The 16168-nt window shown below is 39.8% G+C and overlaps 1 protein-coding gene across 2 annotated transcripts in view; it reads right to left on the minus strand.

Annotated features, from left to right (window-relative positions):
• Window positions 1-2424: 2424 nt before the first annotated feature.
• Window positions 2425-16168, minus strand: part of radx.L (RPA1 related single stranded DNA binding protein, X-linked L homeolog) — a 31920-nt gene continuing 18176 nt past the window's right edge. The window contains exons 8-14 of one of the 2 annotated variants that reach the window (XM_018228474.2): window positions 12551-12718; window positions 12006-12163; window positions 11677-11888; window positions 10928-10989; window positions 7916-8170; window positions 5857-6015; window positions 2425-2679 (exon numbers count right to left, since the gene is read on the minus strand). In XM_018228474.2, the coding sequence (XP_018083963.1) occupies window positions 2534-2679; window positions 5857-6015; window positions 7916-8170; window positions 10928-10989; window positions 11677-11888; window positions 12006-12163; window positions 12551-12718 (1160 nt within the window). In that variant the 3' untranslated portion in view covers window positions 2425-2533. 2 annotated transcript variants of the gene reach the window in all.

Here is a 16168-nt window from a genome sequence, read left to right on the forward strand (position 1 = left end):
CTATCTTCATAATAATATGTGTAGTATGTGTCATTGGGTAATCCCAATGAGAAAACTGTCATTTTAGGAACTAAGGGCCGCCCCCTGGGATCCTATGATTCACGGTGCACAAAAACAAACCAAACATGTTAGGTCACATGGTAATGGACAGAGTTCTGTCTTTTACTGCCACACTTCTTCCAGTTACAGGAAGTGCTGCAGTATTTCTGGTCAGATGATCTCTAAGGGCACATGGTCAGATTCGGTGAGATTTAGTCGCCTGGTGATAAATCTCCTCTTCTTTGGTGCGACTAATCTCCCCGAACTGCCTCCCGCCAGCTAGAATCTAAACCGCCTGGCACTCGAAACGATTAAGTCGTCCGAAGTTTCTTTGTGAGGCAACTTTGTGAGACTTCGGAAAATGAAGCTAGAGTGCAAATCGCCAGCAGGAGGCAGTTCGGTGAGATGTCGCCCCGAAGAAGAGGAGATTTGTCGCTGGCAGACTAACACACAGAGGGAACACACAGAACATCACAAAATTGTGGCTCATATGTGAAAGGTCAATATTTACTGATATCTATATTCCAGTTTGGTAAGATTCTTTAATAGGCCACTTAATATGATGAATTGGTTAAGTATTTATTTTGGGGGTAACGTTTTCCTATAAGTGACAGCCTGTAAAGAAAAACATCTTATAAAAGGAATTTCTCTATAGTAAACTCAGTGACTCATTAGAAATACCCTACTCCCAGACAGGAGGCAGCAGCAGATTTGTGTGACTCACTACCGGTATTGGAAAAGACAAGAAAAGATAAAATGGATACAAATGCAAGCATTGTACAACGGCTAAAAGCGATGATTAAATATTCTCATTATATCCATGCAACTTGACTTTTTTAACGTGATGTGAACTTTTATTTATAATGTGAAATGTTAAACGTAGTAATTAAAAGACCGTGCTGAGGGTCTTGCAGTATTCAGCGGCATTTGTCTGCATTGATAACTCCCCTTTTTATTCAGTGCACAGATATCTAAAGATAGTTTAGCTCAGAGCAGCCATTAAACAAGATTCAAGCAATATTTTCAACTGTGTAAACAAACTGCTTTGAAATGTGCTGACACTCCACCTCATTCTATCACTGCAAGACTTTAGCACATGGAAATGAATTGCAAATTAACATCTGCAGAGCAAGCCATCGGGCGGTTACTGGGGGGCTCCCATATCTTTTATGCTCGGTTGATGATCATGGTGTTTATTTAAGCAAGATCAGCAAACGTGTAAAAAGCTGAAGTTTTGATTAATGCAGACATACACGTGCCTTCCTTTTTTACATTACAAAAAGCTACGATAGTTGCTGGAGAAAGTGATTAGGAGCTGCTTTATACGGCAATATGTGTTAGAATTCAAATGAAAGGAGGACACACATTAACTTTATGTTTGCAGTGGAAAAAAAAAAAGTGACATAATTAACAGAGATCTATTAACATAAAAGAGTTGATGGGTTATTTAGAAAACATATTGCAGCCCTCCCTGTGTTATTAAAATACAGCTCCCTGCAGCCATTGTCAGCTTTCTGCTGGAGAATTCAGATTATACAGTCTTGGTATACAGTGTTACTGGCAACACCTTCCATTAAAAGTAACAAATCTGTGGGGTGCAACAGCATCGCAGTATACTCCGACATATTACCTGGAAGCAGTAGTCTGGCAGCATTAGGGTTGTGTTTTTAAAGCAAAACTGCTCAATGAAAGCAGGCATATATTTGAATGCTACCTGCTCACCTATCGCCCTGTTCTTTGTTCCTTGAATTGGAACTAGAAAGATTCACCTTTAAGTTGACTTATAGTATGTTATAGAATGGCTAATTCTAAGCCACCTTTCAATTGGCCTTCATGTTTTTTTTTTTTTATAGTTTTTTAATAATTTGCCTTCTATTTCTGACTCTTTCCAGCTTTCAAATGGGGGTCACCGACTCCATTAAAAACGAATTCTGTGTAAGGCTACATAATACTTTTTTAATATTAATCTTTCCAGTGGCATAACTACGGTAGATGTTACTGGGCCCCACAGAAAAATAATTTGAGGATTTGTGCATGTTTGTGCGCACACAAATAGGAACAAACATGCACAGACGCACAAGCATGCATAAAACCATGTGCACAAGAAAAAGCACACAAACACTGAATGTGAACAAACACACACAAACATCTGGACAAATGTTCACAAAGATGACCACAAACACTGTGAAACACACTGAGAAATGTGCACATAAGTACAAACGCATGCACAAACCCTCTTTCCACATCTCATCATTACCATTATATCTGACTCTTGTAACAGCAATTTATTGTCTTATAAAAAAAATATAAAGACGGCACCATACGTTGTTACAATCCTTACCTATATGTACATATAAAACTACTTGTTTTAAAACATTAAAGAAATATTTTAAAAAAGTATTTTATTTACATGTAAAAATGAAAAACACAATAAATTGCATCTTATAAATTAATCATCAGGATGTTCTGACAATGTGCTTTAAATAAACCAGTATCATGAAGCTGGTTCCGTTTCAGTACTAGTGAGGTGATAAACTCTGTTGAGGTAAACTTCAGTTTTGTTCTCTCCCAGGTGACAGATATCCAAGATGCAAATGACACGCACTCTGTCCTTGGCATTCACAAATTGCAAAACATCACCTACAATGTGAGGGTAAGAGATCGGAGAGAAGTCAGAGATGTTTGAATAGTAAAGCAGTGACAACTGTTACTTGGAGTAAAGACATGAAAAAGGAAGTAAATAGTGTTGCTCTAACATGCGTCACAAATAGTAATGAAACTGCCATTGACCATGCACATGAGATTTTGGCCAGAAAACACTTGAGTGTACATTTTCTGGCTGAAATCCATCTTGAGTGTGCTGACGGGATCAAAATTAAAGTCAATGTCTAGAGTGATATTAGTGGTTTTCAGGTTGCAGACAAAAACATAACCCTCACTGAGCTAGATAAATGCAATATATCACTCTTTGCAGGCTAATTATCATAACCCTACTCACTAAGGAGTGAATTGGAATTAGGGCTGCTGAATGCTCCTTTGGAGTAAAACTGGCAGCAACCAGTACCAAATGATTCTATGTAGTAAAATCGCCCTTGAACTCCATTAATTTTAGAGATGTCAGGAATGCATTGGCAGATTTATAGAAATCTCACATGCCATTTACAGGAATTGTTCAGTATAAAAATAAAACTGGGTAAATAGATAGGCTGTGCAAAATAAAAAAAAAAAATCTAATATAGTTAGTTAGCCAAAAATGTAATGTATAAAGGCTGGAGTGACTGGATGTCTAACATAATAATAATAAAGTCAGAACACTACTTCCTGCTTTGCAGCTCTCTTGGTTTCCACTGATTGGTCACCAGGCAGTAACCAATCAGTGACTTGAGGGAGCCACATGGGTCATAACTGTTGAATCTGAGCTGCATGCGGAGGATCGATTGCAAACTCACTGAACAGTTGTGTCCCATTAAAGTCTCTGACTAACTCAGAGTTAAAGAGCTGAAAAGCAGGAAGTAGTTTTCTGTTCTGTTATGCTACACATCCAGTCACTCCAGCCTTTATACATTACATTTTTGCCTACATATATTAGAAACATTTCTTATTTTGCACAGCCTATTTACCCAGTTTTTATTTTTACACTGAACTGTTCCTTTAAGGCAGTGATCCCCAACCCGTAGCTTGCGAGCAACATGTTTCTCGCAGCTCCTCTTGGTGTTGCTCGCTTTTCCAGCCCCATACCAGTACTGTTTTACCCAGTAGATCCTGACTCACTAGCCCTGTGTAATAGAAAACATTTTAATAGATTGTGTGCCAGTGAGATCCCTTATCCCTGACTCACCATAAGAAGCTTATATCAGATCCTTTCTATATAGCCAACCTTCTGAAGTACTTTCCAACCAGTCCTCATACTCTTTTACATGTAAACTGTTACACGTACTTCAGAAGGTTGGCTATATAGAAAGGATCGTGCTTGAACTGAAACTGTGATATAAGCTTCTTATGGTGAGTCAGGGAGAAGGGATCTCGCTGGCCCACAATCTATTAAAATGTTTCCTATTACACAGGGCTAGTGAGTCGGATCTACTGGGTGAAACAGTACTGGTATGGGGCTGGAAAGAAGGGAGCGCTCTGAAGCCTAACAATAATCTTTTTGCTGGCAGAAATTATATGCAAATCCAGCATTGAGCACTAATAACAGCGCAATAGTTTCTGTTCCTCCCTTCCCAGCCCCCCAGCACAATATTTTTCTGCTGCCCTTCTCCCTAGTCCCTGCCATTACTGTGCCAATTCTGATAATTCCACGTTCTCTGTAACTCCTTCTCCCTCACCTATTACTTTGTTGTACCATTATTATTCCCAACTCCACATGATAACTTTGCACCAGTAGCAGTAGTGATCAAAGTACGGAATATCTAGAAGTAGTTTCCCAAAGACTACATCTGAAGTGGCCCGTGGTCTATTTTTATTACTAAAACATGTCAGTGACCGACAATCATGGCTAATATGCTGCTTGTGGTACTTCGGCTTTAAAGGAGAAGGAAAGCCCCAGGGCGCAAAACCCCTCCCCCCCTCCCCTGTGTTGCCCCCCCTCCCTCCTCCCCCCTGGCCTACCTGTCCCCCTGGGCAAATGCCCCTAACTTGTTACTCACCCCTCTGCGCAGGTCCTGTCCACGGAGTTCACAGTCGCCATCTTCTCCCACGCGCGTCTTCTTCCTGCTCTGACCGGCGTCTTCTGGCGCATGCGCAGTAGGAACAGGTACCGGTACAGCTCTACTGCGCATGCGCCGAATGTCACGAAGTTTTCCGATTTCACTTCGTGACATTCGGCGCATGCGCAATAGAGCTGTACCGGTACCTGTTCCTACTGCGCATGCGCCAGAAGACGCCGGTCAGAGCAGGAAGAAGACGCGCGTGGGAGAAGATGGCGACTGTGAACTCCGTGGACAGAACCTGCGCAGAGGGGTGAGTAACAAGTTAGGGGCATTTGCCCAGGGGGACAGGTAGGCCAGGGGGGAGGAGGGAGGGGGGCAACACAGGGGAGGGGGGAAGGGGTTTTGCGCCCTGGGGCTTTCCTTCTCCTTTAAACAATGTGAAACAAACAAATATCTTGCCAGGTGCTAAGCCCTAAAAATAATCAAACTAAGAATACAGGTACGGCATTTGCTATTGCACTCATCAGGTGCTTACTGTATGTGTGAGTGGTGCAACCATTAGAACCAAGGCCTTGCAGTGCTGGGATCGTAGGTTCAGTTCCAGCCAGGGCATAGAGTTACCACATGTCTGGTTTCGAATAGGGCAGACTGATTTCTCTAGGATAATTGTGAAACCTGGACAAGAATCAGCCCAATCGAAGCAGTAAAGTGCCTGCTGCTGTTCCAATGTCACAGTTCCACCCCAAGCATGACCTAGACCGCGTCTGGTTTACTCTGGTTTCCAGCAGGTACTCCAACTACCTCCCTGGCCCCAAAAACATACAGGCAGGTTAAATGGCTCCTGAACAGCGTGTAGGTGAATGTGATAAGGACTTTAGACTGTAAGCTTCACCAGGGAAGGGACTGATATAAATGATGCAAAGTACAACAGAATAAGTCTGTACAGTATAAAGGAAAATAATATCTTTACAGCCACATTTGTCAGCAGCACATGTTATGCAAAGAAAATTCTATGTATACAATTCTATGTATTCTATGTATAAGAGGGAAAGCTGCCACATTATATATTTTTTTAAATAATGCAATCTCTTTAAAAAAGAAAAGTGAAACTAAACTCTCCCTATAAATCTTAAAAACATTATGATGATTAAGGGTTGGCTCTCACCATGAAGTGAAATCCCATGTTCTATGTTCTCACATAAATTATCAGAAGCACAAGCTTTCTGGCAATTATGGGCAAGAAATTTCATGCCCAATCCATACGAGTCATCGGAGCACAAAACTGGCAAAGACACAACATCTATTGCCGCCTTTCGATTTACACCTGCAGAAACACAGTATTGAAGAAAGTTTGAAAAACAAGGGAAAACTGAAAATAATCAATTCTAAAGTCAAAGATTACAACACCTGTATTAAATGGATGCCCAGCATATGAGGCCAGTGCTGGAAATGTATCCTCTTTATTGTCAATTAAAAAAAAAACTATAGGTTTAGGCTGCAGTAAATGTCATAGGAAAGAAAAATTGCTGAATGATTTTATCTTACATTCGCTTCGCTGGATAATGTTTAGCCAGAATTCTCATCCAATTAATTCACTGGCATAATGAACTTCTATAGTCTGCAGTATACAGCATGGGGGGGGGGGAAAACTACTACTGATTGGTATTCTTTGATTATTCCTAATAAAGAACATAACTTTAAAAAAAAAAAACTATGAATACATATTCAGCATATGTTCGATTTGTCTTAATCCATATGTGCATGTGTGCATATTTCTCCTTTAGACAAAATAGCTTTCACATATTTGATAAATATGCATTTAGCATTTTAAGAGTTTATTTTAAGAAAATAATTAATTTTTTTTTTTTTCCTTTTTCTCTGTAATAATAAAACAGTTTCAAAAAAAGAAAATATTCCTGGTTCCAAGCCAAGAGTATATAATCTCACCAGTTAATCTGTGGAGTACAGGTGAACATGCCCCAGACCTACAGCTCAAGGTGGAGATATTGGACCATGGAGAAGACAGCAGGCACTCACAGTAAAGGAACTGCAAATTTTATTTCAGGCAACGAATGAACAAACACAGCCCTATTCGTGTTATACACACAGGCACTTAATCACAGGCTTGGAAAAATGGGGTCTGATAAAACATATTTATACCCCTAGTCCACCAATCAGTACAACATATTAATCAACCAATTGGGGTGGGGCATTAAAGGAGAAGGAAACCCTGTAGAAAAAAACCCTATACCCCCCCACCCCACGTAGACCCCCCTCTTTCCAGGCTAGCAGACTTCACGGCATCCATCTTTCGGGTCCTCAGTAAGCCGACTGGGAGTTCGGCAATTTCGGCGCATGCGCAGTTGTTGCAAACTGGCAAATCGCTCCAACTGCACATGCGCCGACATACCCATCTCCCAGTCAGTTTACAGAGGACCCGGAAGATGGATGCCATGAAGTCCGCTGCCAAAATCTGCGACGAGGGGTAAGTATAAAGTAGTTAGCCTGAGGGGAGAAGGTCTACGTGGGGTGGGGGGTACGTTTTTTTTTCTATAGGGGTTCCTTCTCCTTTAAAACCAAAAACAGACAGCTACGTAAATAAATAAGGCATCTATAGGTGTTCCAATAGTCATTTATAAAAGCAGGACACGTTGAAATCATAGTTCAATCCCTGGGGTTGTCTTGTTTTTAACATAAAAATCCATTTAACAATACTTTTATTCAGTAGGACTGAGAGACTACCTCCTCTGGGACCCAGACTGACTCTGTCTATGCCAATCACTGAGAGGGAAGTTTGTTCACTCCTTGCGTGAAATAAAATGTGCAGTTCCTGTACTTTGCCTGTGGTGGTGTCTTCTCCATAGTCATATAATAAAACAGTACCGGTACCTTGTACTTAATGGTAACTGAGTTGCATGAATCCATATTGGTGGGGAAACAATCCACTGGGATATTTAATGCTGAACTCATTTTAAGCAGACTTAAGATATGGTAATCCAAATACCCCTTATCCTGAAAGACCCCAGGTCCCAAGCATTCTGGATAGTGGATCCCATATCTGTATCTTTATTTATCTTTAATTACCCAGCCTAGTTGAATAACGTGCCTTTTCGTATGAACAAATATAGAATGAAAATTAGGAGAAATGTTTTCAAAGCAGTATGTGTGAATGTATGGAGAGCTGCCTTTACTACTGCTTTGTGCAGCTGAATGCAATTACTTACCAAGTATAGTCAATTCAAAGTGACCAAGATCACTGGCAGGTTTAAACTCCTCAATTTGCTTTTGTGGGTGATTCAATTTTGAGATTTTGGCCGGATGAAGATTATATTGCTCCATAAGGATTTCCTTTTGAGTGTAATCAAATTTGCGGGGACGACTTTCTGAGTATACATTGGAATAATGTAAGTGTTCTTCTATGGAATGCTTCACTTCTGTCCATAGACTGCTTTCCCAGGAGAATCTGTGGTATTCGGTACCTTTATTAGATACTCCTGTAGATGTTCAAAAGTTGTATTCGTGAGTGTGACACAAAGTCTTACAGATGCATATAGATGTGCGCTCTCTGATTTATGTGCCTCACTAAGCATTCTATTTTATCAAGCTATGTAGAATACTTTCCACTAGAAAAACTGAACAAAATATGGCTTTAAATAAGCAATACTTAAATCAAGTAGTGTATTAATGCTTACAATGTCCAACCTTATTACAAAGTACAGCGTATTTAACAATGTGTGTATTTTAGCTTATGCCACTGGTTTATTAATGCCGGAATTTAAACAACTGGTTTACTTAAAACCTTGCACAACCCATACAAGTCACTTGGTCAAGATTAAGAGGAGAAGAAATTTTGTTGTAAAACTATGTAGAAAGAGACAATTCTGTTTTTTTTTTTTTGTCGCTTTTCCTCAAGCTCATTTTTATGTTCGAATTATAACAAAATTACATAGCTGTATAAGTACCCTTGACTTTACAAAGTGATAGCTGGCGTTCAGATGGGGTTTTGCAGAACTATAAAGTTACCACTGACTCTCGTGGAAACTACTCAAGGATGCTAAGAAGATTTATACGAAGAAAGCTTTTGGCCTGATATTAGTAGGGCTAGAATTCTGTTAGAAAGTGTGATCCTACTGTTACCCCTTTGGAATAAACTGCCTGGGCACAGGTTGTGGATTACGGTTTATAGTGAATTGACTGTATTTTACTTGTCTAACTCAAAAACTGTTGTGTGACAGTAATTACCCACTGCCAGTTCCATGTGTTTCCTAAAAAAACAGTTTCTGCTTTCAAGGGACAGCATACCCTATTGTTCAACATGAGTGCAATGAATAGGGCCTGTGATAAAGGGATACTGTCTCGGGAAAACATGTTTTTTTTTCCCAAAATGCATCAGTTAATAGTGCTGCTCCAGCAGAATTCTGCACTGAAGTCTGTTTTTTTAAAAGAGCAAACAGAATGTTTTATATTTAATTTAGAAATTTGGCATGTGGCTAGATATATTGTCAGTTTCCCAGGAGCCCTCATGCTTGTGCTTTGATAAACTAAAGTCACTCTTTACTCCTACACTGCAAGTTGGAGTGATATCACCACCGTCCCTTCCCTCACCTCCACAGCAGCCCATCAGCCTATCAACAGAACAATGGTCAGCTAACCAGATAGCAGCAGACACCTCTACTGAAGGATTTGTTTGGATTGCTAAAATTGCTCCCCCTGCATTTTTCCTGCTTGGGTGCTATTCTCATGTCTACCACTAGGTGGTATAATACAATGGGAAGGGGAGAAACAATAGCTGTCTCAAAGCAGTTCCATCATGAAGTGGTGGCTCCTTCTCAAAGCTCAGGATCAGGCAAATTGCAATGAGATGTCTGCCTCCACACCAATATTACACCAAAAATACAATTTTAAATACTAGAGTGAATTATTTGCAGTGTAAATAGTGTAATTTAGAAATAAAAAGTAAACCATAAAAATCACGACAGAATCCCTTTAAACACCTATTGCTTTAATCACACAAAAAAAACTATGGAAATAACAGAAATCATAGATTTTTCATGATTAAAACTATAGGTGAGAGATATATTTGTACAATTTTTATTATTTTACAACTATTTACATGTTTGCCTATAGCAGGGCTGTGTAACTTGACTGCGGCCCTCCAAGGCAATTTAAACCCCCATGTGTGCCCTAATATGGGCCATGAACATATTTTATATGAATTTATCCACGCAGAACATGAAAAAAAGTTGAACCAGGATGATCATGGAAAGCAACTGTCATTAACTGCTGCTAACAGACAGAGAGGATTTCCTTTAAAATTAAAAACGATTTCATAAGGTAAAAAAACAAATCTTTACCACTGACACATAAACATCCACTTTTGCGTCTCTATTCAAACCATATGGTGTTAGTGTATTGTTTTGTACAAACAATGGGACAATGCTGCTGGTTTTGTAACCCTTAACAACAAGTGGTTGGTTGTAGGATTGCTATATGTGTTAAGGTGGCCATAAACGGGCCGATAAAAGCTGCTGACAGACCGAGTCAGCAGTTTATTGGCCCGTGTATGGGGCCCCCCGACGGGCTTCCCCGATCGAGATCTGGCCAAAAGTTGGCCGGATCTCGATCGCATGGGACTACAAATCCCGTCGGATCGCGGCCGCATCTGTTCGTTGATGCGGTCCCGCGATCCGACCGCCCGTAAATCCACCGTAGGATCCGATCGTTGGGCACTAGGGCCCACGATCGGATCAGCCCGATATTGCCCACCCCAAGGTGGGCATATCGGGGAGAGATCCGCTTGTTTGGCGATATCTCTCCGTGTATGGCCACCTTTAGAAAAAAACAACAGCACGGCATAGAATTATTGAGAAAAGGGAAAACATACAGTATAGAGTGGAATTGTGTCAGATCGCAGATTTGTCAAAAGACTGAATTGCCTCTGAAGATGAAGAGTTTTCCCAGAAAACCCTTTTGGCTGGTTGCTCATATTCATTTTACAGCTGACACACTTAAGGGAAGATTTATCAAAGTGTGAAATTAGAGTTCACCATAAAAAAAACTCACCCACTTTCTATTAATTCCTATAAGGAGTTTGATAAAGTTTGATAAATCTGCCCCTTAATTTGGAGCTAGTAATGTGAATAGATGCTTATTTGCAGCACTACTTTAATACCAAGTAAACTGCAGTGATATTTAACACACACATTACAAGCTTCAAGCAATCAAAAAGAGTATACCTTTGGTGGACTGAGGTTCCTGAGCTGTCTTTTCTTGATCTTGTATTATGTCCTGAAAAGAACTGTAAAGAAAGCAATTATGGATCTTTTGCTTATCAGCTTTATATAATTTCTACATTAATATGTATCATTTAAAAGGCACACTATACCCCTTGTTCAACACAAGTGTGATGAACAAGGCTTGTGCTGAACTTACTTTTTGCCTATTATTTTGATCACTAAAAAAAATCTATGGTTTTTGTTATTTCTTGAGTTCAATAGGGAAAACTCTATACTTGGTCCTTATTTGGTAGATAACTAGATTTCCAATGTACAGAGATTTCCTCTGCATAATGGACTACTGCTAACAACACAATCACAACACAGGGTGAAGGTGGAGGATAACGGTGGCTGTACACACACACAAACACACACACCTTGTTAATGGTAGAGGCAGTAAAGATGAAAAAGTTTACCAAAAGCTGTTACTAAATGCGCTGCTATAGTAATTTGCTTTCTATTTCCTTCAGTCTTTGGCAGAAAGTAACAATTTGAAACTATAAATCATATGTATAACTTTAAGTGTTGGCAGAATTAGAAGCAAAAAGGTTTCCCCACAGTGTAGAATGTAATGTAGAAATGTAGAAGCTATGGTGTGTGGCCAAAAGATCCTTGACAGTCAGGGCTATAGACTGTTCTTTGTGCTGCAGGCAAGTAGTCAATGCAGACATACTGTATATAAAATGAAAAAAATAGAAAATAACAGTTACTGGTTGATTTCAAGTTGATGTGTTTTCCTTCTTTTTACTGGGCTCAGATGATTAATTTCGTCATTTGATGATTGTTTCTCTTCTCTTAGTTGCAGCTGGGCATCAGGGAATTCTTCCTGTACTAGCTGGGTCTTTTGCTGCATCTCTAAAGCTCCTTCACTTGAAATGGATGCAGAACTTTCCAGCAAAGTTCCAGGAAGCAGCACTGCATGCTAAAACATGACAAAACATGTATTAGCACCCACAACGCATACACATCATCTTCTACATCCCTAATTTTGCACAAAACACAAAAACAAGGCCCAGACAGTGAGTCGTATAGATTTTACCTGACAGGCATGTTTAGAGGTATCTTCAGCACAACCATTGCAGTGTACATACTTTATAGCAGCAATAGTGCCCTGAATTGCAACACGTTTGCGCTCTCTGTAGTGAAGCTGTGAAATGGTTTCCTTTAATTCACTGAATAACTTTAGAATTTCCCCAGCTGAAAAATAAAAGCATTGTTTTTTTTGTTATTTTTTAATATAGATTTATTAATCAAGACAAAGGAGCACTGGAATTAGCATTATTTTAGAAGACATGACTAATTAACCTATTCCATCAGAAACGGTTAGAGTTCAGATACCAAACCATCCTCCGTAATATAACTCTTATACTGCTTTCATGATCTCTGATCATTGCAAAGTGACTACAAGGACAGGCAATATTTTAACATTGAGTAATAAAAATGATTGCATTTAAAGGCAATGAGTGGTCAGTCAGTTAGTGCTACCCAGTAATTTGCATGTATTTGACGTTTCAGTGATTTTTCTAAACAGGAGGAATATTCTAAACAGGAAATAATGCTTAAAATTGAGAAAACTCCACCAACCTGTATTATCTTTGCAATACTTTGGGAAGGTTTTTGGAGTTATTGGATATGGTTGATAACCACCCATTACGGTTTTCTTCCCAAAATCAGCTTCACTCTGTGATTTCATCCAGTTTATAAAATGTTTCACTTTGAGATCCCTGGTGTACGGCTGGCCTTTGTGATACCCTAGTCAATATAAAACAAGCAACGATTTAAACAAGACATACAGACTACAGCTGGACTAAGTTGTGACACTTTTTATAATGATTTTTTACTATCCATTAGTTTCAGCAGAGTACACACTGTTGTCTAAAATAAACACAGTCATAAAACATATGGCACAGGATCCTTCTTAAACAGCAACTAAGCCCTTTAATAAAAGTAACTCATAATATGGCAAAGGGATGATGGGATGCTTCCCATAGCTGCAGCCCTATTTCTTTTAAAAGACAAGTAAACGATATTTCACATATAATAAAAATTAACTGCATTAAATAGAATTCCAGATGCAAGATTGGAGTTAAGTTACACCCCTGACTGCAGCCAGCAAAACCTTTCCTTATCTTAAAGAAGACCTGTCACCCAGACATAAAAACCTGTATAATTTAAGTCCTTTTCAAATTACACATGAAATCCAAATTTTTTTTTTTTTTTTCTAAACATCCATACCTGTTGTGAACACATTTAAAAATCTCAGCTGTCTATCATAAATTTCCAGCCCCTCCTCTATGCCTTAAGCACAGAGGCGAGGCAGGAAATTACTTTCACTTTCCATTCAGCACTTCCTAGATGTCAGTGCACTCCCTACATTCCCCCTCCCTCCTTACCATCAAATTACGTAGCCAGTGCATGGGCACTGCCATCAGGTCCCCCATTCTGGCACAGAAATAAGATTTTGAGATAATGCAAGGCTTGCATTAATAACAGTGTTCACAAAATGGCAGCTGCCTGCTTGCTATAAATTATGAATTCCCAGGCTAAAGCAAACAAGATTTAAATAAACTGTATAGTATAAATAAAGAATATTTTGCTTGACTAACATGATAAAATAGGATTTGGAATTATTTCTTAAGGTGACAGAATGCTACCTTTCCCCTGATGGCATTCACTGCCCTTACCTGCAAACCTTTATTTGAGGGAGCTGGCCTCTGATGATATAACGGACATATACACTTGTATACATAACTACCATGCACTACACATATACAAACTTGTGTGTTATTGGTCAAAATGCCGGCCACAAAAGATGGTGACATTAATAATTCGTTGTCCATTTTAGCTTAAAACCCACTTTAACCCTTTAAGTGCCACAGAACGTAGAATCTACGTTCTGTGGATCAAAGGACCAAAGTGCCACAGATCGTAGATTCTACGTTCTGCAGCACTTCCGGGTTTGCGAGCGGAGGAGCGGCTGTTAGAGCCGCTCGCTCCGCTCCTTCACGATCCCCTGCCCCTAGACAACGAGCAGAGCAGGGGATCGTGTGGCCCCTGGGGCGCGATCGCCCAGGGGCCCCAAAGCAGCAGCAGGGACGCGTTTCCTATGCGTCCTGCTGCTGCCTGCGCCGCACTTCCGCCCAGCTCCGCCCCCACATGGCTGATGATCGTTGGAGCTGGAGATCTGCTGCGTGGGACCCTTTCTGATCGATCTGCAGCATCTACCCCAGGTAAGTGTAACATTTACACACACAAAAACACACAAACACACCAACACACACTTATTACAGTAATATACACTTACATTCACACTTACACACACTCACACATAGATTTTTGGGGATTGGGGGGGTCACACACACTCACAGCACCCATGTACACTTGCACACGCGCACATGCGCAAATAACATGCAATTTACCCGTTGTGCACACGCATATGTACATATATGGCTTTGTGGCTTTTTTTTTTTTTTTTCTTATCGCATCGTCTCTTTTTGGGCTAAAAAAAATGTTTTATTGCCGTTCCGAATAGCGTATTCGCTAACCGTACTGTGCAATAGCTTTTGTATGTTATTTTGGTGGTTATATTGCAATTTTGGGTATTTTGGTGCATTTTTAGCCATTTTATTGAATTTTTAGCCATTTTATTGCATTTTCAGCTCTGCATTTGTGTTGTTCACTTGTTTCTGCCCGTATAATCGATTTGGCCCAGCTAAAATATTCAAACGGTAATTCTGGTGGCCGATTACACTAGTGTGAAAAAAAAAAGCATTGATTTTTGTGGTTTTATTAGTTTTTGGTGATTTATTTGCATTTCACACTGTTCTGTGTTATTTTGTTTTGCCTATGTAAATTTTATCTACTATATATCCATTTGGGGGTCTCTGTGCGCCACATAGTTTGGTATATCTATGCATATTGGGCATCAAAGTGTTCAGTAGACCCCTGTCATTCATATTTAGGATGTTTTATGCTGATACGTTACGAAATGTGGGGCACATAATGGGGTAAAATTCAAGCTTTGTGACGATTTTCAGAAATTTGATAAAAACCGTTATGTTCAGCATTGCTTTGCAGTTTGGCAGTTTGCTGTAGAAACACTTATTTACCCATTTTGGATTCGTCAGAATGTGTACTTTCTGAAAATATATGGTTTTCTGGGGTCTCTGTACTGTTAGGGGGGTCTAATGTCGCATAATACACACACCAGGTGCTTATATTGCAGCAGCCAGCGCGTCAGCTGTGAAAATGTCTATACATATTGTCATTTGGGGGTCTCTGTGCGCAACATAGTTTGGTATATCTATGCATATTGGGCATCAAAGTGTTCAGTAGACCCCTGGCGCTCATATTTAGGATGTTTTATGCTGATAAGCTACGAAATGTGGGGCATATAATGGGGTAGAATTCAAGCTTTGTGACGATTTTCAGAAATTTGATAAAAACCGTTATGTTCAGCATTGCTTTGCAGTTTGGCAGTTTGCAGTAGAAACACTTATTTACCCATATTGGATTCGTCAAAATGTGTACTTTCTGAAAATATATGGTTTTCTGGGGTCTCTGTGCTGTTAGGTGGTCTAATGTCGCATAATACACACACTGGGTGGTTATATTGCAGCAGCCAGCGCGTCAGCCGTGAAAATGTCTATACATATTGTCATTTGGGGGTCTCTGTGCGCCACATAGTTTGGTATATCTATGCATATTGGGCATCAAAGTGTTCAGTAGACCCCATGCGCTCATATTTAGGATGTTTTATGCTGATAAGTTACGAAATGTGGGGCATATAATGGGGTAAAATTCAAGCTTTGTGACGATGTTCAGAAATTTGATAAAAACCGTTACGTTCAGCATTGCTTTGCAGTTTGACAGTTTGCAGTAGGAACACATATTTACCCATATTGGATTCGTCAAAATGTGTACTTTCTGAAAATATATGGTTTTCTGGGGTCTCTGTACTGTTAGGGGGGTCTAATGTCGCATATTACACACACCAGGTGCTTGTATTGCAGCAGCCAGCGCGCATCAGCCGTGAAAATGTATACACTATTGTCATTTGGGGGTCTCTGTGCGCCACATAGTTTGGTATATCTATGCATATTGGGCATCAAAGTGTTTAGTAGACCCCTGGCGTTCATATTCAGGATGTTTTATGCTGATAAGTTACGAAATGTGGGGCATATAATGGGGTAAAATTCAAGC

Source organism: Xenopus laevis, chromosome 8L (assembly GCF_017654675.1).
Source record: "Xenopus laevis strain J_2021 chromosome 8L, Xenopus_laevis_v10.1, whole genome shotgun sequence".
NCBI lineage: Eukaryota > Metazoa > Chordata > Amphibia > Anura > Pipidae > Xenopus > Xenopus laevis.